The 21,340-nt window shown below is 36.8% G+C and overlaps 2 protein-coding genes across 2 annotated transcripts in view; one reads left to right on the top strand and one right to left on the bottom strand.

Annotated features, from left to right (window-relative positions):
* The first annotated feature begins 4,196 nt into the window (after window positions 1-4,196).
* The window catches only part of LOC125230119, a 512,573-nt gene continuing 495,429 nt past the window's right edge, over window positions 4,197-21,340 (top strand). The window contains exons 1-2 of the mRNA XM_048135148.1: window positions 4,197-4,311; window positions 19,460-19,704. Coding sequence (XP_047991105.1) covers window positions 19,494-19,704 — 211 coding nt within the window. The 5' untranslated portion in view covers window positions 4,197-4,311; window positions 19,460-19,493. The remainder of the gene's footprint in view (window positions 4,312-19,459; window positions 19,705-21,340) is intronic.
* Window positions 4,717-8,483, bottom strand: LOC125230129. The gene is made up of 3 exons (XM_048135163.1): window positions 8,311-8,483; window positions 6,576-6,756; window positions 4,717-5,602 (listed from the first exon to the last, which is right to left on the bottom strand). Exons 2-3 carry the CDS (start codon window positions 6,588-6,590, stop codon window positions 4,958-4,960), a joined length of 660 nt encoding a protein of 219 aa, XP_047991120.1. The 5' UTR covers window positions 6,591-6,756; window positions 8,311-8,483; the 3' UTR covers window positions 4,717-4,957.

Below are 21,340 nucleotides of genomic sequence, written 5' to 3' on the forward strand. Positions count from 1 at the left end.
CAGCACGCCTGGGGAAACGTAGTAAAGGAGCCCGTCATCACGGAAGGCGACTGCGGACTTCGAGGAGACCTTTGCTGCCGCGGCGTTTGGGATGCACAGAGGGAGGCGTTATTTGATATCCGTGTCGTAGACACTGACGCTCCCTCTTACATCTCACGTCCGGTAGCAACAATACTTCAATCCGCCGAAGAAGAAAAAAAACGAAAATATCTGCTCCCATGCGAAAAACGACATGCAACATTTACCCCCCTCGTAACATCCGTTGATGGTATCTTCGCACCTCAAATGTCTGCCTTTGTGAAACATCTGGGTGAAGCAATCGCCGAACGATGGGACAGATCCCTCAGCGTGGTCATGGGTTGGCTAAGATCAAAAATTACAATTTCAATAATCCGTGCTACAAGCATGTGTATCCGGGGTACGCGATACAAATTTAACACGTTCAAAAACTTCTTTGGCTTAAATGATGGCACAGCCCTACCCAATCCTTCCTCCACTTCATAAATTTCCCTTTTTTGTTGATGCTTTGATACGTATTTGGTATTTGTAATATTTGTAACTATCTTTTTGTAAATAAATATTATCTACTAAAATTATATTAAATACATTATACAATATTATATTAGGTATACCCCATGATGCCTACAAATTTATTTTTTCAAAATGTGTATTCACGTGATAGCATGATATTAAAATAAAGAAATATGTCATTTGTTTTTATTAAAAATAAATACGCGCAAAAATATTTGGGGAAAATATGATTTTTGCCACTTCCAGGCTGCGAAACAGCGCCATCTAGATTTATCCCTAAAAGGCCCATACATTTCAAGGGTACACTTTTTGTATGGGCTTATTCAGTCCCGGTATATATTGTCTTTGATTGATATCATAATTTTTGTGCATTCTATATATCTAATTAAACCTTTATGCTTTTTAAACCATGAAGGTTCGGCACTGTTACCAACTAAGTACTTAAAAATGTCAGGTCTGACGTTTCGATAGCACGCGGAATAAAATTGGTAATAGGTAAAATATAACACACGTTTTAATTGAATTTATAATTATGTTACGTAGCTGAATATACGCTGCGCTAGATATTACCTGTGAATAATATAAAATGTCTAAAAGCGAATTGCCATACGATATGAAATGATAAGGGATGCCGTTGTCAAAGCGGACCCCAGGCGGAGCCATACTCATGGGAATGAGCCTCATGGAAGGAGCCGTGGCAAATGCCGGGATAACGCAAGGAGGATGATGATGATGATGAAATGATAAGGGATGAGAACGTGAGAGAAGGCAGTAAAACACGCGAATTACTTTATCAATCGACCGTAAGTGTATATTATTTCCTTTTAAGTAAATTGCCTACATCACAGTCTAAGGATTTAGTTATTTTATTTAGCCAGGCGTAGATCGATAGAGCTGAGATGCTGCGCCGGCGCCGCCCGCAGAAATGTAGTCTGGCTCTGTCGTGCCAATACGTTAGAGCGATAGAGATAGATAGCTACGAAAGAGATATTATAGTGAGCGTTTCGTTATCTTTTGTGCATTCGGCTATGCATACCTACTGATTCCGTCTTTATACACCGTGTTTTTTTGTTTTGCGTTAAATTCGACACGTCGTTAGGTTCGTTATCAGGAACCATGCTGTATATCACTTTTAGTTAAATTCGCCAAAAATTTGTTTTCATCGGTACATACATAATAAATTAATTAATTAGTGTGAGAGACCCTTAAGAATAATATTCAAGTTAGTGTCAAGTGATTGACGTCACATGTCAAAACAAAAAACATTAGGAAGTGGTAAGGCTGTCACATGCGTGTTCAGTAATTATTTTTATTTTTTTAATAACTCAATAACCGTAAGAGTTAAGACGCTAGTTTCTTAGAGAAATTAATTGCACTTGATCCAAAGAACCTTCCCTTAAAGTAAACGGAATTCAATAAAAACAGGGTGTATTATACCACTTTTTAAATTATGTCATTTTCGTCTTACCAAAGGTCTAAGGTTAACACAAAGTAACTTGAAGATCTTTCGTAAATTCTGACTTTACATTATTTTGCATCTTTTGTGACGGCTGTTAAACTGAACAAACAAAGAAATAAACAACGCTTTCGCATACAACAAACTGTAGTTAAAAAGACGTAACGAATAAAACATTTTGAATAAATTGTCGTCCCACATGCCCGAAATAGAGTGACCCGGCTGTGCCCTATGGACGATACCGAAATATACAAATTAGAGCGAACACCTACTCTTTAGTTATATTTAAGATTTTAATCAGTCGCGGAGAATGTTGTGCCCAGTTACATAGATTGGTTAGCGCGCCTTAACGGCCCAGCCACGACATTGGTCTAACGGCTCAGCCACGACATTGGTCTAAGCGCGACAGCGGTGAGCGGCGGCTATACATTGGAGCGAGACACAGCGATGGGACTTTCCATTCGCACGTATGGCTGCCGCTCACCGCTGTCGCGTTTAGACCAATGTCGTGGCTGGGACGTGAATTGAAATATTAGTTAGTGTAAAAATTAACCGTATTGCGACAGCGGTGAGCGGCGGCCATACATTGGAGCGAGACACAGCGATGGGACTTTTCATTCGCACGTATGGCTGCCGCTCACCGCTGTCGCGCTTAGACCGATGTCGTGGCTGAGCCGTAACTCCTTATTAATTGTAAGGCCGGGAAGGCGGAAAACCGGGACGTGCGGCGTGCATGTCAAACAATTGAAGCTCATACAACTGTCCTCAGTTGACACTGCATAGAGTGGACGCGCGTTTACCTGCCCAGCTGCACGCCCCATCAAACGCTCCGCTCCGAGTGTCCACTGAGGCCTTCGTTTTCACATTACCCGATCCGATATATCGTCACTACTTTTAAAAAAATTTTTATCTTCGTCTGCTAATGAAAAGAAAATTGTAGTAAGTATGTATGGAATACATATAGACTTACTGCGTTTTAACTTTGAGGAGCAGCGTGAGATACGAGATTTTTTCAAAGTAGTGACGATATGATGTCGGAAGGATTTCAAAGGCAAAAATCAAAGTGGTGGCTTTATGTATGGGATATCGGTCCTACATCCGATATCGGATCGGATAATGTGAAAACGCACTTAGAGTGAAGAAGATTAAACCATTGTGGGTGAGCTGTGCGGTCGCGGCTGCAGCTCTTGCATTGTACTTACTAGCCAAGTAGCTATTTGCGTAAACGCCGCAGTCTTGGATACTGTTTAGTGCTTAATCCATCACATTATTGATGTTAGAGGTCATTGAGGAATCAGTCAAGCCATGGGTAGGTCTAGAAACCGCGTAAGGTTCTTCCAGCATCTACCGTACCTAGGGGCGTAAATTTGGTCAAAGATTCACGTTAGCATATTATAGTTTTCTCTATCGATACTTATGCTACGGAGCATGAACGTTTGACGATTCGTCTAGGCGCCTAAGTATATCGAAAAGAGGAAATTAACACTTTATTAAGGACTCCAGCTAGTGCTGCTACCTACACACCGTGTACTAGTGTACTATACATATACTCTGTATAGGTATAATTTTGTTTTTAAAAAAGTAGGCAACTCGTTCCTTAATATAAATCGATACACATTACAACACACTGTGTTCCAGAATAGTAAAGCAGCTGCTAATGTCAAAACGCCTACAATTAATCACGAGCAAAAGTGATCAGCAATCTTTCATGTTTCATTGAGTAATTTAGTTTCAGTGACTGTTCATTTGCCTACTACGATTTAGAAATTCAAATTAAATTACCGATTAGGTACATACTTTCTCTGCATATAAAAATGGTAGATTTATTTGCAATATAAACACCGTGTTTACTTGTCATTACATTTTACAGACAGATTTAGTAAAAAATTTATGTTTTTATTCTGATAAATTCTCTGCTCTACATAACCTAATGGATTGATTTTAATCCATAAATGAAGCTGCCGGTTAAAAAATACACTAAGACAGACTGAGCAATCATTGAAATCAGCCCTTATCAAACAATCTGATCCAATCAAGACGTATCACCGGAAACATACGTACACGCGTGAACCGCCGTATTTTGAACTTTCAACTCTAAAAATACATCGTTTGTGACCCCGTGCGTCGCGCGCGCAGTCGCGCCGCCTTCTGAAAGGTCAAACCACGCTGAACATGCCGTGTTGCATGAATTACGATAAATATCGTATTAATTTATCGATCTGATTAACGGGTCATAAGTGTCATAACGTTTAAAAGTGTCTGTGGTGTGTTTTGTGTGGTGTTTTCAGTGAGTTTGGAGTAAAACAATGGCGTTAAGTGTTTAGGTAGGCATAGATTTGTATTGAAAATGGTCTTATCAGGTGTAATAGTCACTATTGTATATCAAAAGTCGTTGTAATGTTTCGTTGTTGTACCTAACTGCAAAATTTAAATGCTACTGAAAGCGTTCATTAATTGTCCAATTCAGAATACAACTGAAAATGTAGGGTTTCTCTTGTTACTGAAGTCGTATTCATTTAGGACTAATTCTAGCTAATTAATTAAAACTGCATAGTCCACGAACTGCCGGCATGCCGAAATTGTTTTTCAAATTTGCTTGTTCGTCAAATAAGTCGTATATTATTCTAGGATATTTTGAATCTTCATGATCAAAGCTTAGATATTTTAAAATAAAATATTTTATTCATTATAAACTGTACATATTTTGGGTGTTATAAATAACACTAACACCCGCAAACTCAAATAGTACACAGACAATAGGTATGTATGAAACGTATAAAAATTACAGGCATTCATTCACTGGTTATCTACTACAAAATACTGAAAGTACTGTAGACGCTTTATAAGCTACACATTTTTACCATGTCTAGGTAACTTAGGCAGATAGCTACGTTAAGACGGCTTCTGGGTTCCATTAGTTATATTACCTACCTAATATGTAAGTATGTTTCATTCTTTTCCGTTTTAATGCTATACCGAGTTGATATCTTTCACATTCCTCACATGCGAAAGCAGCCGATCTAATAAGTACCTCCTCATAGGTCCGGAGTCATTCTTCACGTAAGGCAATTCGTGCCTGTGTTTCAAGCTCCTAAGCAGGTCCCAATAATTTTCTTTATCTGCGATTTCTGCAATTTTCTGGTTATTTAATGCCCTAAGAGCCTCGTGATCTTTCGTTGGTGAAGTGGAAGTTGTGATAGAACTAACAGTAGTTGGAAGTCCTGGAGGTACCAACATTGGTGGTGGTACCGGTGGTGGGACTACTAAAGGGTAAGGGTAGGGCACAAACACTAGATTACCGGGACTTATGCCGGACTGTTGTTCGGCGTTCGGATCTACCTGTTCGCATTCGTTGCTTTCGCAATGGTCGTTGGTGTGTTTTTTTAAACGCCGGCGGGAATGTTTTGAGGAGTGCTTGATGTACTTTTTGTTGGAGGCTTCTAATTCGGCTGAGTTCGTGTGGATTTCGTAGCGGGATTTGTCTTTTTTTCTGGAGCGGTAGTCGGGCTGGTCGTCGTCGTATTCTTGAGTTTGCCGCGAGTCGTCTACCTCGCTACTCCCGCTGTCACTGTGGCGGCGCTGCCAGCTGAGGCTGGGGGCGACGATGATGAATATCTAAAAATTATGTGACATTTCGATAACTTGCTTACAAATCTTACAATAGTTATTTGTTATACGAGGGGTAAAGCTGTTGTTATTTTAACCGCACGTGCCAACATTGATACCCAAGCAAGCGAAAGATTTAATATAAGGTTAAACAAACTTTACCGCCGAGTGAAACACAAAATTTTTCACCACACCAACAAGAACAAAATACTGACTATAAAACATCAAACTAAATTAAATCTATAAAGTTCAATATTTATTATTCAAGATCATCTTTTATAGGTAAATTCTACCAGCCAGGTCAAGATGTCAAGTTAAAATTTGTATGAAATTACTTTGCACTCTTGTGGATAAAATGTAATTTTGATATTATGTTTTCGAATAACAAAGTAAGCTTTTACCAGTTGGTGTGGTGAAATAGTTATTTGTTATACAAGGGGGCAAAGTTGTTTTTTAACACACGAGAAGTAAAATACATTTGCACCCGAGTGTAACACAAAACTTTTCCCCTCACTACAGCGAAGAAACTACAACGCAAAAAATGTGTTTATCACTGCTTCCAGTAGTTCCACAGGTGGTAAATCATCTTCATTACTAGATTCACCTACTTTTATCAATTTTAAAGCAGTTAATTTGACTATATTCAAGGTCAAAATACTTTACCCACTAGTGGATAAAATGCGTTTTTACCCGCTGGTATTAAATGACAAAACACGTGTTTCCGAGCTAGTGAGGGGAAAAAACCATAATTTTCTTATGCACTAAATTATAGGAACATTAAAATTACCAACCATTGAAAAGTTTTTAACTCTAAGCCAGGATTTAAAATATGGTGGAACCGAATATTCGGTTCGGTAACAGCTGAACTGAATGTTCGGCCGAATATTCGTATTCGGCAAAGTCCGTATTCGGCCCATCTCTATTTCAAATATCATCTAACAATATAAGTAACTAATATAAACGTTTACAAACATATACATACCACCATCACTTTCATATTCACTCTTTTTACCCGACTTCAAAAAGAGCCTCCTCCGTTCTTTAACTTTTCCGTCACGACTTCAAGTCTGAATGACTTTCATAGCCAACTGGCTCGCGCGAAAGCCTTCGTTCCTTTGAAACTGTAGCCCAAGTGTTTCAGCAGTGCCATTGTTCACGGTTACCTAAGTGTGCAGAAAAGAAAAATATGAGCGCGAACGCAGTTACGGTAGGCATTGTTGTGTTGTTCTGTAACACTGAATAGGATTGATTACTCGATTACTTAGTAAAACATTGGAAAATTAGGCTAATATTTATTACGAATACGCTCATGTAAGGTACTGAGCTAATAGAGATATTATACTTTGGAGGCGAATTTCTGACTACTATGTATCTCATAATCCCTTATCATCAGGCGATGCGATTTCTCGTTTGCCTCCTACACCGTACATATAATTAAAATATTTGTGTACTAACTAATCGATTTGGTTAGCTCTATAAATTACATGTGTATAATTATTACATTAGTCGTTTTTATATACCTATTACCTAATTATGTGTAATTTAATGAAAAATGTAATTTAACATTAAAATGTTAATCATTTCCAAATGAAGTATTGTATTAAGACGATACGGTAGGGGACAATTCTCCATACAAACGCTCTCAACTATTTCCTCCCTGGTTTTTGAAGATAGAGCAATGATTTTTTCAACACAGATTGTTATTATTTTTATCTGTGTCGGACCGATTGATTTTTTTGATATTCTGTTTTTTAAAGACTCTAGAGCCAATCAAAAATTTCCAAAAACGGCCTTTTTCATTGTGGCGCAAAAAAGGTGTCATTCTCAAGATTGGTAACAATTAACCTAAAAAGCTAAACGGTCCGACATAGATTATTTCATTGTTATTCAGATTCTCAAATTTCGTTCCGATTGATTAAGTTTTGAAGGAGGAAAGAGTCGAGATCGGAACCTCGATATAAAGATTTTTTTTAAATATCTTTTGAGTGAGTTGTTCTTAATGGACATTTTTTTTTCGATAAATCTAGTTAATAACACTTGTATATTTAACTAAAATTCCCAAGTTGAAAGGGGGGCTCCTTTCCATTTTAGCATTTTCGCTACCGTATCCTCTTAACGCGCCACAACACAAGACGACATTTGTAACTGTAATCAGTAGGGATGTACCGACTATTGATTTGGCCGACTAGGCCGACTACCGACTAGTCGGCGCTTGGGTGGCCGATTAGTCGGCCGACTAGTCGGCAAGTCGGCCAAAATATAATTTTCGACTAAATTCACATTTTGAATGTCATTTTTGGTTCTTCATTTGCGGTTTTCATGATTTTTACAGGTTTTAAGGTTCATGCCAATATTTATATACATTTTCCATTTTGAACAACCGGCTTGGCTTAGTGGATAGTGATCCTGCCTATGAAACCTATAATCCTAGGTAGGTACAGATGTGGTACAGATATTTGTTGTCTTGACAAAGAAAGGAATTACCTACGAATAGGTACATATACAACCATAATTTTCAGCTGATATTTAGTTTTGTACTGTTTTCTATTACTAATGAAGTGCCGACTAATCGGCCTTTTTTGCCGACTAGTCGCCGACTAATCGCCGACTAGGAATGTGGCCGGATAGTCGGCTTTCCCGACTAGTCGGCGACTAGTCGGTACATCCCTAGTAATCAGCCATAAAACACTCGAAATTTCATGTGTCCATCCACTTACATTTTATATTATATCTCTCTTCATTCAATTTTCCACTCTAACCACTCATGTACAAAGTTCCGTTCGGTGGTTCAACTCCCGCGCAAGCGGGGGCGCTGGGCCGAAGGTGGCTAGGTCATGACCTCAGGAATCGGCTCCTGAAATACACTAGACATGGAGCAACGCCAAATCCACTGAGCACGTAATATTCACACTTAGAAGAAGAAAGACTTAACTACCTTTGTTTTTATTTACACCGTGGGCCTGAATAACCAGAATGATTTTAACAATGTATTCCTGACCACATTTAGAGACTATAATGTCATAATGAAATATCTGGATTTTGCTTAGATTCAGAGATTATTCTCTTCCTCTAAAACTATTTTTCGATATAACTCGGGTAAAAATACATTTTTGACTGATTTTTAAATCACTATGTACCTATTCTAGTCTTGTTAGTCTTGTAATATGAAAGAAGGTTTTATTACCACATAAACATAACATTAAATATCGAAAAAATAGAAATACAGTAAAACTAAACTAAACCTAACTTTTAACCTAGGTTTGCTTCTAGTCTTGTACTAAGTGACAGATATTAGCAAAAACAAGAAAAACTTTGCAAAAAACCTGATGACTAATGACCATGATTTATGTATTCTAAAAACAAAAATGTACAGAGAGTACGAAAACAATTTTTTTTCTCTAAACTCTAAGAACAAATTAAATTATTTTCATAGGAAATATTTTAATTTTTGTTTTTTAGTGGACTCACTACTATTATTAACTATAAACTGAAATAATTTTTTTCTTTGTTTATGACATTTATTTCAGTTTATAATTTTTTTTCTCAAAAATTACGAAAGTCATAATTATGTATTTTTTGGTTGTTTTTACATCAATAATGCGTGGTTAAAATCTTTCGTGGTTATTTAGGCCCACGGTGTATATTCACCTTTTATAATGAGTATTAGGTTTAAGGTGCTTGTAAGAGTAAGGTTATAAGTGCCTTCATGATTGATAAAACTTATGGCTGTTTTGTTTTGATGGCGTAATAGGTATATAGTTTTGCGCCAATTTGGTTGTCGCTGTCGTAAGAAATAGTTATTTAGAGATTCGTAATAATAGAGTGTAGGTGGTCGCTAATGAAGAATATAGGAAATTGACGCTATTGAACGTTTTTCCTGTTTTCACACAAAACATTTGTCTTTTAACTATGTAATCACATCTCGGACGCTGGCGATCAAATATATGAAAGAAGCGGATTCCTACGCACACAGTCTGTAGCTCGTGTAGGTGAACGGCTGAACGCGTATCATACTTGTATGAACGAGATTTGTAAAGTACACAATACTGTAGACTGAAAAATAAAATAATGAGAATTTTTATTTACCGGAAAAGAACCTGTACACAACATAAAAAGAAAATGCAAAGCTCCAAGAACTGCTAAATAGGTAACATGCTCAACAAACGGGCATTTCATTTGAAGAAACCTAGGTATATGTATAATTTGTACCTAGATTGACAAAAAGGAGGTCACCACTCATCAGTATATAATGCCCAAGAATACCTTCTCTATTTTCTATAACAGATTTAATCATGTGTATTTATAATTATTAAGACGCTACAGGAGCGAAAATGCTAAAATGGAAAGGAACCCCCTTTCAATTTGGGAATTTTAGTTAAATATACTGGTGTTTATTTATTTATTATTATTAACTAGATTTATCGAAAAAAAAAATTGCATTCAGAACAACTCAGTTAAAAGATATTGCGAAAAAATCTTTAAAATCGAGGTTCGGCTCTCGACTGTTTCCTCCTTCAAAACTTAATTAATCGTAACGAAATTTGAGAATCCGAATAACAATGAAATAATTGTGTCGGACCGTTAAGTTTTTTTGGCTAATTGTTACCAATTTTGAATACCACATGTTTTTTGAAATTTTTGATGGGCTCTAGCGTCCTAAAAAATAAGAATATCAAAGAAATCGAAACATTCCGACACAGATAAAAATAATAATAATCTGTGTTGAAAAAATCATTGCTTTATCTTCATAAACCAGGGAGGAAATAGTCGAGAACGTTTGTATGGAGATTGACCCCTCCTGTATCGTCTTAAGACTTCTTCACACGCTCGTTCCGTTCAGTATGGTGCGTCGCGGGGCGACAGGTCACGACCTCGCGACGGAATTAGCCCAAAGCAGGTGCCTGCCAACTGCCGCTCGTGGCTACACTCCTCATGTCAGTCTTGGCTTATTTTATAACCTTTGAATCATATTTGTTGGGGTTAATAATATCGACAGAGTATTGTCGAAATCACTCTTTAAGAAAGAATTTTTCCATGAGTCGATACCTGTTATATGAAAACTGTAAATCATCACCATCAGCTGTGTAGTCAGTACAGTCAAATGTAAAAAATATGATCGTTGACTGTACAAAATTGACATCTACAATTATTTACACTAGTCAATAAGTAGATACATAATCACCGATCGCGATATAGAAATCATAATATGACTCCTGCAAGTAAATACGTAGTTACTATAATAAATAGTTAACTTTATCTTTCTCACCCTTATTATTCAAAATAAATTAGAAAAGTGTAGACCGTAGCGCATAGGTCACATTCTCAAATTTCGTTCCGATTGATTAAGTTTTGAAGGAGGAAAGAGTCGAGAGCGGAACCTCGATTTTAAAGATTTTTTTGAAATATCTTTTGACTGAGTTGTTCTTAATGGACAATTTTTTTTCGATAAATATAGTTAATAACACTTGTATATTTAACTAAAATTCCCAAGTTGAAAGGGGGGCTCCTTTCCATTTTAGCATTTTCGCTACCGTATATCCTCTTAAGTATGATCATAATCATAAGACCGCCTGTTGTTACCTCTGTTTAATTTGTTTTGTTTCTTGTGTATTACTTGTAAACTATGTGAGGTGTGCAATAAAGAGTATTGTATTGTATTGTATTTTAAATAATATCTACCTGCAAACTTGTATCCTACTTGTACCTTAGCCAGGCGGCCTGGGGATCGATTTTTGAATTTCGATCGCACGAATTCGCCGTTCGAAAGTCTGTGGAAAAAACCTTTTTCTACTCCCGTACTGTTATTCGTGAGTTACAAGGTCGTGCATAGAACTTTAAAACCCTACATAAAAGATGTCAGGACAAGTCTATCTAGTCTATACCCTGAAAACATTTAGTAGCAGTAGCACGATATAGCTGTTAAAGTTCAGTAAATACATTGCTACCAACTTAACAAACCAATTCGCAGAGTCGAGACTCCTTCGTTTTCTGCTGCGTTCATTGGCGACGCGTCGAATCGCATTCAAATGTATGAGAACTCGATTCAACTCGGCTCGATTCGTCTTAGTGGCCAGGCTTCAAAGAACCATACCATAGACAGTTTTATTTTCATGTTTGCACTCAAACTGCATATTCAAAATGGTAGGCGGTCCACTAGATAACTAAGATGACTGAAAGTAGGTATTTGTTGAATTTATAATTTTCTTTCAAAATAAGTGTTTGGTCGTAGAAAAAGTATTGTATGCAACGGTGATTAACTGAGTCAAAAAATGCTCGTGGCGTCTTTATTAACAATTTTCGGCTTCGCCTCAAATTGTTACCCACGCCACTCACCTTTTTTGACCTCTTTTAACCACCAGTTGCATAAAATACTATAATGCTATTATTGAAAAAGGACGCCTAGTAATGGGTCATTCCAGCGAAACCGACACCACAGGCATAAAAATTAAATAACTTAATTTACATTTTAATCTACATCTAGAGAATAGAACATTATGCCTAATTTTATGAATCAATGAGTTTTTCCTTTTTATGACATTTTTTTGCATTTTATATGTGTCCAAACGTACCCCTAGCACCAGTTGTCTAAGGTGGCATATATATACCCTAAGTTGGCAGCGCTATTTCGCGCTTTTAATAAACATTATGGAGAAAGTGATATGTGTAAAAGAAAATATATTTAAAGCTGTTTAAACCAGTGGCAAGTAAATTTAAATTAAGTTTCATGGTTAGGATTTATTGGGCGTCTACACAATGCGTAACTCACGTCCCGCCCGTCACAATAAAACAAAGTTTTTTCTTGTTTACCCTAAAAGTATCTAAACTCTTGATGTCTTACTTTGTGAAAGTAACAATTAGGTTGAGGTTGGTTATTTTAGCTAAAAAACGCGTTGCTCTTGTGAATAAAAGTATACTTTTAACGCTTTTCAAAGTAGGTCCCACCCGTCACAGTGACGGGTGAGCAAAATGGGTTATCTGATAAAACTTGAGTTAATGAGTATAAAATCCTTCTTTTAAGTTTAGTTAAACCTAATTGGGTTATATTAAAGCAAATTATATGTCTAATATTGCTTAATTCGGTTGTGGTATTACTTTTTAGAACACAATGAATGCAATGAGGCCTATGAGTCAGGAAGAAGTCTTTTTCATTAAAACTGGTAAAATTTTTGACATTATTTCTGACCCACTGATAAAAGTATGTGGTAATAGACTGTTTGACAAGGTTTGACAATTTTCTGAACCTTTAAAAATTCAAGTTGAAAAAATATTTTTTTTGGTTTAATGCTCTAAGAAAACTATTGAAATTATTACTTGTAACATTAAATAATTAATAAAAGAGCTGATTTAAAGTAAATACAAACGAACTGTCTTTATATTTTTCATATATTTGTATACTCAAATGTTACTCGTCCCACCCGTCACAAAGCGCTGTCCCACCCGTCACAAGCATTGAGAAGCAAAATTATTTTTGTTTTACGAGTTATTTGCGTAAATTATACTAATACCTAATCTATATAATATCAGGAATTAAATAAAAAATGGTTGTTTAACAAAAGTTTCGTAGTTTCTTACCAATTGCGAATTGTGTAAGTCAAGTCGGAGAGGAGAGGCACTTTGAAGTCCCACCCGTCACACTTCTTATACCATCAATTTCTCATAATAATAATGACATTTTCATATTTTTTTTGATGGTACAGTACGCATTGATTATTCAAGTAATTGATAATGTCATATTTAATACGCTAATTGTTGCCGTTTGGCAGAAATAAAGCAAAATGTAGGCAAAAAAGAGTATAAATGTCCCACCCGTCACAATGGAATGACCCTAATTTTAAAACTAGTGATAATGACCACTCGTTTTCGATTCTGTTAGTAGAATTTAAATCGCTAGTAGTGGAGATATTATTGAACGAATCCGCCCCCTGATTCTAAAAATTAAAGAGAAAAAAACCAAGCCCTTCAGTGACTGAAATACCTACCCGAGACCGGATACAACTCATTGGCTACAACATCACGAATTGAAAAATGACAACTCCGCCGATGACGCAAACTCCACAATAAATCTTTATGTTCACTTTTCGCGCGTTTTCCTTTGTCCGCCACTAACCTGTTTTCTGAACGAAAACGCAGTAACAATTTCCTATGTACAGGTAACCTACTGCCTTCTTCCATTGCCCTTACACTATCGCTGTTATCGCCTTATCAGAAGTCACGATGCCGTGACCGGTCGTGTGTCTGACAGCGGATAACCGTTCTGCGAACGAAAATTAATAATGTCTTATTTAATGGCCGCTGTACACATATGGCCAACGGTTCCACCAACCCCCTTGGCCAATCGTGTAGAGGGCTACTTGGCCGTAAGTTGGCAGTTGGCGCTTGCGCTTGCCGGCCAACCGATTGGTGTCGGTTTTTTGTCCACACATCAAAGGATCTTGGCGCCAATGGCCAACTGCGTTTACACGTTGGCGCTTCATTCAGTTGGTCGTCAGCCGTCAGAGAGGACAGTAGTGAAATATTTACGAAAATAATAAGTTTATCTATGCCAATAATAGTGTAGATTTTAGGAAATAAAATAACCTTGCAAATGTTTAATGTATTTCCTAAAAAAGATAAATGTTGTTATCAGAATATTCAAAAAATTGTTAATATTTCAAATAATTTAGTTTTACTACGGGGTTATTATTTTTTAATCAAATTTTTCTGATAACGTCTATGACCTAGAATTTCCTAGACTTTTCCATTCCACATCCATCTTTCATGAAGAGCCAATGCCAAGTGATTGGTTCGCCAATGTGTAAACAGCGGCTCTTATCTTGGCCAAGGGGTTTCACAAAGGGTTGGTGGAACCGTTGGCCATATGTGTACAGCGGCCATAAAATGCAAGACTACACTTGCAAATTTTATTTATAGGGATAAAGCTGTTTGCTAGAAAGAGATAACGATATTAATCCCTTTTCCTCTAGTATAGATCAAGTCAAATCAAGCCAAGTCAAAATATTCTTTATTCAAATAGGCTTACAATAAGCACTTTTAAATTGTCAACAATTTACAATATTCATCTTATTCTAAATATCAGAGCAATTTATTGGTGCAATAAACAATGTTTTAAAACTAAATTGAATTAATAAAATGATATCAATCTAAATTATATAAAAAATACTAGTCTAAAAACTTCTAGAATAAATTCTAAATGTCAAAAAAATATTGTATAAAAATACATTGAATTATCAATATCATCATTTTAATAACTCGTATTATTAATTGTTTTCAGCAATACTTGTATCCCACGGTGTTTCATCATTCATGGTAGTCTTGTGTGCTATAGTAGGCTTTAAAGATCAGTATACGCTTTACATAATGTTTAAATCGATTAAAAGACAGTTCCGTGATGCCATTAGGATCCCTACTTAGGTAACTAATACTTGTTAGTCTATTTCACCTTGGTCTTCGTTTGATATCGTACCGCGTCACGATGCTTAACCCGGAAATTACAACGCAAAAAAATGCGTTTCCCCTCACTAGCTCGGAAACACGTGTTTTGTCCTTTAATACCAGCGGGCAAAAACGCATTTTATCCACTAGTGGGTAAAGTAATTTGACCTTGAATAAAGTCAAATTAACTGCTTTAAAATTGATAAAAGTAGGTGAATCTAGTAATAAAGATGATTTACCACCTGTGGAACTACTGGAAGCAGTGACAAACGCATTTTTTTGCATTGTAGTTTCCTCGCTATAGTGAGGGGAAAAGTTTTGTGTTACACTCGGGTGCAAATGTATTTTACTTCTCGTGTGTTAAAAAACTCGCATGTTCAGGATTCTATTCTCGAACCACTCGCTTCGCTCGTGGTTCAACTATAGAATCCTTTTACTTGCTTGTTTTTCAATTCCATACTCGGCGTTAAAATACAACTTTGCCCCCATTATAACAAATAACTATTATCACTGCTTCCAGTAGTTCCACAGGTGGTAAATCATCTTTATTACTAGATTCACCTACTTTTATCAATTTTAAAGCAGTTAATTTGACTTTATTCAAGGTCAAATTACTTTACCCACTAGTGGATAAAATGCGTTTTTGCCCGCTGGTATTAAAGGACAAAACACGTGTTTCCGAGCTAGTGAGGGGAAAACAAACAGACACACACACTTTCCCATTTATAATATTAGTATGGATAAGGAGTTTAGACAGGAAAGTAATATTTCGAAATTAGATGTCACGATGAATATGTCAGTTTAGTTCGACAGACGATGACGATAAGGTTAGTCTGATTAAAATCGGCAATTCGTTATGTAGTAAAAGGTTTCTTGGACTTTAGTTTTGTCTAATACATCAAAAGGGAACCTATACATATTTTATCAGATGTGTTTGATACTTTTTTATGCTTTTATTGTATATCAAGAATAGGGTAAGTTAACTATATTGGAGTGCTTAAATAAACGCCATCTCTCAGATTTGTTTTGTGTTATACCTACATCTGTGGTTTTTCTTGGCTCTTCCTATAGCGCTGCTGCGTGGCGCGACAGACTGTATTTTCTTGTCACTTCGGTTGGGTCACGCAGCATCAACTTAATACATAATTATTTGATTAATAAAATACAAATTATTCATTTTTTTAATGTGAGTAGGTAGTTAATTATAAACAGTACCTACTTTATACTAGAGTACTTTGTAACATCACAATCTACCAGAACTTGACGTACAGCGGGCGTAGCACACTAGTTGGATAAACTTTACTACATCGATGCGTCCCTATCGCATTTACAAAATAGTGCGGAAAAGACGGCTTGACGTTATATCGTTTATCACGCGACCGTGCTTGCCTGCCAGGTTTCTTTAAACTGAAAAATATTGTCCCCACTTTGTTTAGTCTATCATAATCATATAATCGACTGGGCCCTAGTTCAGCGGTGACATCGTTTCACTCTAGTGCCACAGAAGGTTAAGAGCCCGTTATCGGCTCTTATCAGGCGTACCCAGGTGCCGCCCCGTTTGCTCGTTTGACCTGACACCTCAGTTATCAGTGGTGTGCTGTGATAACAACGCGCTGTCACGGTGTACCTGTCGGTTTTTAACCCTGTTACCTTCTTTTTTATTTTATTTTATAGTGCTTCGTTGTTGGTAAGGATTTTCATTGTACATTATTGCATCATATTGATTTATCGACCTAAGTATATCTAATTAAAAGTTTAGTCATGAATTTCTTTTAAATACGTCTCTGCGTTATTGTTTGGTGCATCCACAGGTGTCTACATAATCTAGGTACCTACTTTAACACAAATTATTGAAATGCATTTACTGTTAAAGGCTTTAGTGCGTTTTCACACTATCCGATCCGATATCGGATGTCGGAAGGATATCAAAGGCAAAAATCAAAGATGGCGGCTTAAATGTATGGGATAACGGTCCTACATCCGATGTCGGATCGGATAATGTGAAAACGCATTTAGTCATTAGGTTTAATTTTAGTTTTCATGTTATTGTTGTAGTTCCTACTAATATGCTAACAATTAATTTTCAACTCTAACATAGTGTATTTTTTAAATAAATGTATTTTCTTAGTCATTTATTAATTTACACATTATTTTATTCAATTGCCAATATCGTTGGTGATAGTGCAATTGAATTTAGCGTAAGTGACACGACACGACACGACACATGTACCTACATAAGATTCCAATTACATAGGACATGTTTAAAATGGGAACCTTAAGAACATGTGTCACTTGCACTATAGTTTTTGACGAGTGTATTTCCAAAGAGGACTTATTTAGGCATGGTTTCGTAAAGAAATATAGATATTCGATGCCCTCTAATGCTTTATGTTATGACGTATAACTACTAACAAAATCGGAATGATGAATAGTTCAAAACAAACGTTACAGTAGCGCGTTTCATTGTAATTGTCACTTCATAGTCACAATGGGAGATACATCTTAATACTCTGACCTAAACATGAAGATAAATCGTTGGAACTATTCTGTAAAAGCAAACCATTGTTTTATTTGTTTGTGATCGATCATGGCGAATCGTACTGTGTGAAGTATTTGTGAGTTGTGAGTAATTCGTTATCATTGTTTATTGGTAAAACACTTGCCCCGTCAATGTGTGATAGCTATCTAAATGATACCGATTTTTATTGACATTTACTTAGCCTTAGATATTGTAAAAAACCTGATAGGTTCTTATTAAATTTTAGAACAATATACCTAATAGAAGTGGACCCCAGGCTCCCATGAGCCGTAGCAAATGCCGCGATAAGGAGGATGATGATACCTAATTGAATGTGTAATAAAACTTTGGCACTCAAACTGAGCAGTTTCATGTGCTCTGCCTATCCCTTTTGGGGATACAGTCACGTTTATTTATGTACCTAACTATTTTCTTAATGGTAACGAGTATCTTAACTTACAATAATAAGGTATTAAGTATCTTTTAAACATAGTTTACTAAGTCTTGTATTTTTTAAAAACCGAAAATCATCTTTGCGATGGTTTAGTGAAAATGCCGTGAAACTCTCGCAATCTCTAGATTCAATTTTTTGAACCGCTCGCTACACTCGTGCCTATATTAACACGGGGGTGGGATACCCCCATTTGCCAGAATTTCATTTGCCATAATTTTATTTGCCACCCTATTCAACAATCATAATATTGTTTTTCATAACATCTTATGCCATAATCATTGTTTACTATATTAATCAAGTGCCAGAAACTTTGTTTCCCATAAAGTCAGTTTCCATAATGTCATTTGTCAGAATCATCGAAATCAGTAATTACCACATTCCATACCATCATTTGTCATACAAATTAGCGACCAGAAAAATCCATTTCCATAATGTGATTTGGTAGAATCATCGAAATGCGTAATTATCACAGAGGCGACACTACTAGAATTACTAGAGAATGAAACTGCTATCAGAAAGTAGGTTAGGTTAGGTTAGAACTGTGACCCCCTGAAAAATAAAACTGCTATCAGAAAGTAGGTTAGGTTAGAACTGTGACCCCCTGAAAAATAAAACTGCTATCAGAAAGTAGGTTAGGTTAGGTTAGAACTGTGACCCCTTGGAAAATGAAACTGCTATCAGAAAGTAGGTTAGGTTAGGTTAGAATTGTGACCCCCTGGAAAATGAAACTGCTTGAAAAGTAGGTTAGGTTAGGTTAGAACTGTGACCCGCTGGAAAATGAAAATGCTATCAGAAAGTAGGTTAGGTTAGGTTAGAACTGCGACCCCCTGGAAAATGAAACTGCTTGAAAAGTAGGTTAGGTTAGTTTAGAACTGTGACCCCCTGGAAAATGAAAATGCTATCAGAAAGTAGGTTAGGTTAGGTTAGAACTGCGACCCCCTGGAAAATGAAACTGCTATCAGAAAGTAGGTTAGGTTAGGTTAGAACTGTGACCCCCTGGAAAAGGTAACAGCTTGAAAAGTAGGTTAGGTTAGAACTGTGACCCCCTGGAAAATGAAACTGCTCTCAAAAAGTAGGTTAGGTAATAATATGGGCAACAATTAATATGGCAATAATTGCTTATGGCGTTTGGATATTATATTAAACCATATTATTGCACTTAATAATATGGCTAACAAATAGTATGGCATTGTATGATTATGGAAGGTAATGTTCGGATAAACAATCTTGTCATACAATGTTTATGATAAACAAATCATTCGGGCAAATGAAATTCAGGCAAGTTAGATTCGGGCATATGAATATTATGTTAAATGACTGTCGGGCAAACAATAGACAACCAAACGGGGGTACCTAAATAATAATTTTGAGCCATTTTTGTTGATATATATTTAGGCAATAAAGATATGCTTATTCATGATTTTCCAACTTAATGTTAATCATAGTCAATTGTCTGTTACAGATTGAAAACGCGTAGCTGAACTTAAAAACCAACAATGTCTGAAAGTGTATTAAAATCAAATAGCAAACAAGACAACAAAATTGACTCTAAAGACTATTACAGTGCTAAATGTGATGTGAGTGATGGTGATGAAAAAATGGTGGTGAAAGTGGAAAGTGATGATGGTGATGTGAAGGTGGTCAGTCAGAGGGAGAATAGGCTGACGAACATCATCGAGCAGCTTCGGAACCAGAGCGAGATGAAAGGTATGTTAATTAGGGATGTACTCCGGGCACTCCGGCCACATTTGTAGTCGGCGATTAGTCGGCGACTAATCGGCAAAACAGGCCGATTTGATCTCATCAAATAATTATAAAAACTTGTTCAATACTATCCGAGCTCTGATTGGGATTGCCCTGAAATGCAACGCCACACGCAACCGTTCGAGCAGACGTTTTTCTCGCCGTTCTTTGCTCAAACGTTAGACTAGGAATATATTGTCTGAATTTAGTTCAATTTGACGACCGGTCTGGCGTAGTCGGTAGTGAGCCTGCCTGCTAAGCCGCGGTCCTGGGTTCGAATCCCGGTAAGGGCATTTTTTTGTGTGATGAACACAGTGTGAATGCGACCAGTGGTAACGCTGAAAGTGAACGCAGCCGACGACGCGCGCGAAGGAGGGCAGATCGCGCGCTGTCTATACAACTTTGACATCCACACCGCCTTCTTCAGTTTTCCGTGATCATTATGCATGTAATTGCGTCGAAATATCGAGAGCTCGACAAAAATCAAAAAGTAATCACGGTCTATTCCGGTCAATGTAAGTGTAATGAAAATAGCCGTGAACCATTCAAAACTCTCAATATTAAAAATATTTTTCCCCTCACTAGCTCGGAAACACGTATTTTGTCCTTTAATACCAGCGGGTAAAAACGCATTTTATCCACTAGTGGGTAAAGTAATTTAACCTTGAATAAAGTCAAATTAACTGCTTTAAAATTGATATAAGTAGGTGAATCTAGTAATATTAAAGATGATTTACCACCTGTGGAACTACTGGAAGCAGTGATAAACGTTTTTTGCGTTGTAGTTTCCTCGCTATAGTGAGGGGGAAAGTTTTGTATTACACTCGGGTGCAAATGTATTTATTTTACTTCTCGTGTGTTAAAAAACTCGCAAGTTCAGGATTCTATTCTCGAACCTATACAATCTTCAACTATAAAATCCTTTCACTTGCTCGTTTTTCAATTCCACACTCGGCGTTAAAATACAACTTTGCCCCCTTGTATAACAAATAACTATAGTATATTTTTTGAACTATTTTTCGCACAACCCACTCCCGATCCCGTTACACAGTCAACAAAGCGCTTGTAATCTAGCCAAGCCCCTTGAACCGTATCCTACCTTTGCTCGATGTTATCACACGCATGCAAATCGTCCAGTAGATTTATAAAAGTAATTACGAGACAAAAGGGCACGCGCGCAATTAGGTGCTCTTGCGCACCGACGCCTTGCTCATGGTTCCTGCGACTTGCAGCGCTATCGGTGCAGGAAACCAGTATAGTACGGGCTATTGAGTACTGGCGGGCAGAAACAAATGCTATCACGCCTTGACGTTCTATTTTGTGGGATAGGGACGCACCGACGCCCTAAAATGTGTCACTGATCTACGATCTACGCCCGCTGATCGTTTACTTTCTTCGACAAAGAAGGGAAATATTAGGTTCAGTCCAATTCCCATATTATCCTAGTTCAAATACTCTGTACCGCTTCTAAATCATACTGAACAACTTTTACCAGTCTCTCATTAGGTACCTACGGTTGTCTATTGCGCAGATAGGAAAGTCTTTTGGATTTGCTTTATCCGGGATGGATAAATAAATAAATAAAAATAAATAAATAAAT

The sequence above is a fragment of the Leguminivora glycinivorella genome, chromosome 10, assembly GCF_023078275.1.
Source record: "Leguminivora glycinivorella isolate SPB_JAAS2020 chromosome 10, LegGlyc_1.1, whole genome shotgun sequence".
In the NCBI taxonomy this organism is placed as follows: domain Eukaryota; kingdom Metazoa; phylum Arthropoda; class Insecta; order Lepidoptera; family Tortricidae; genus Leguminivora; species Leguminivora glycinivorella.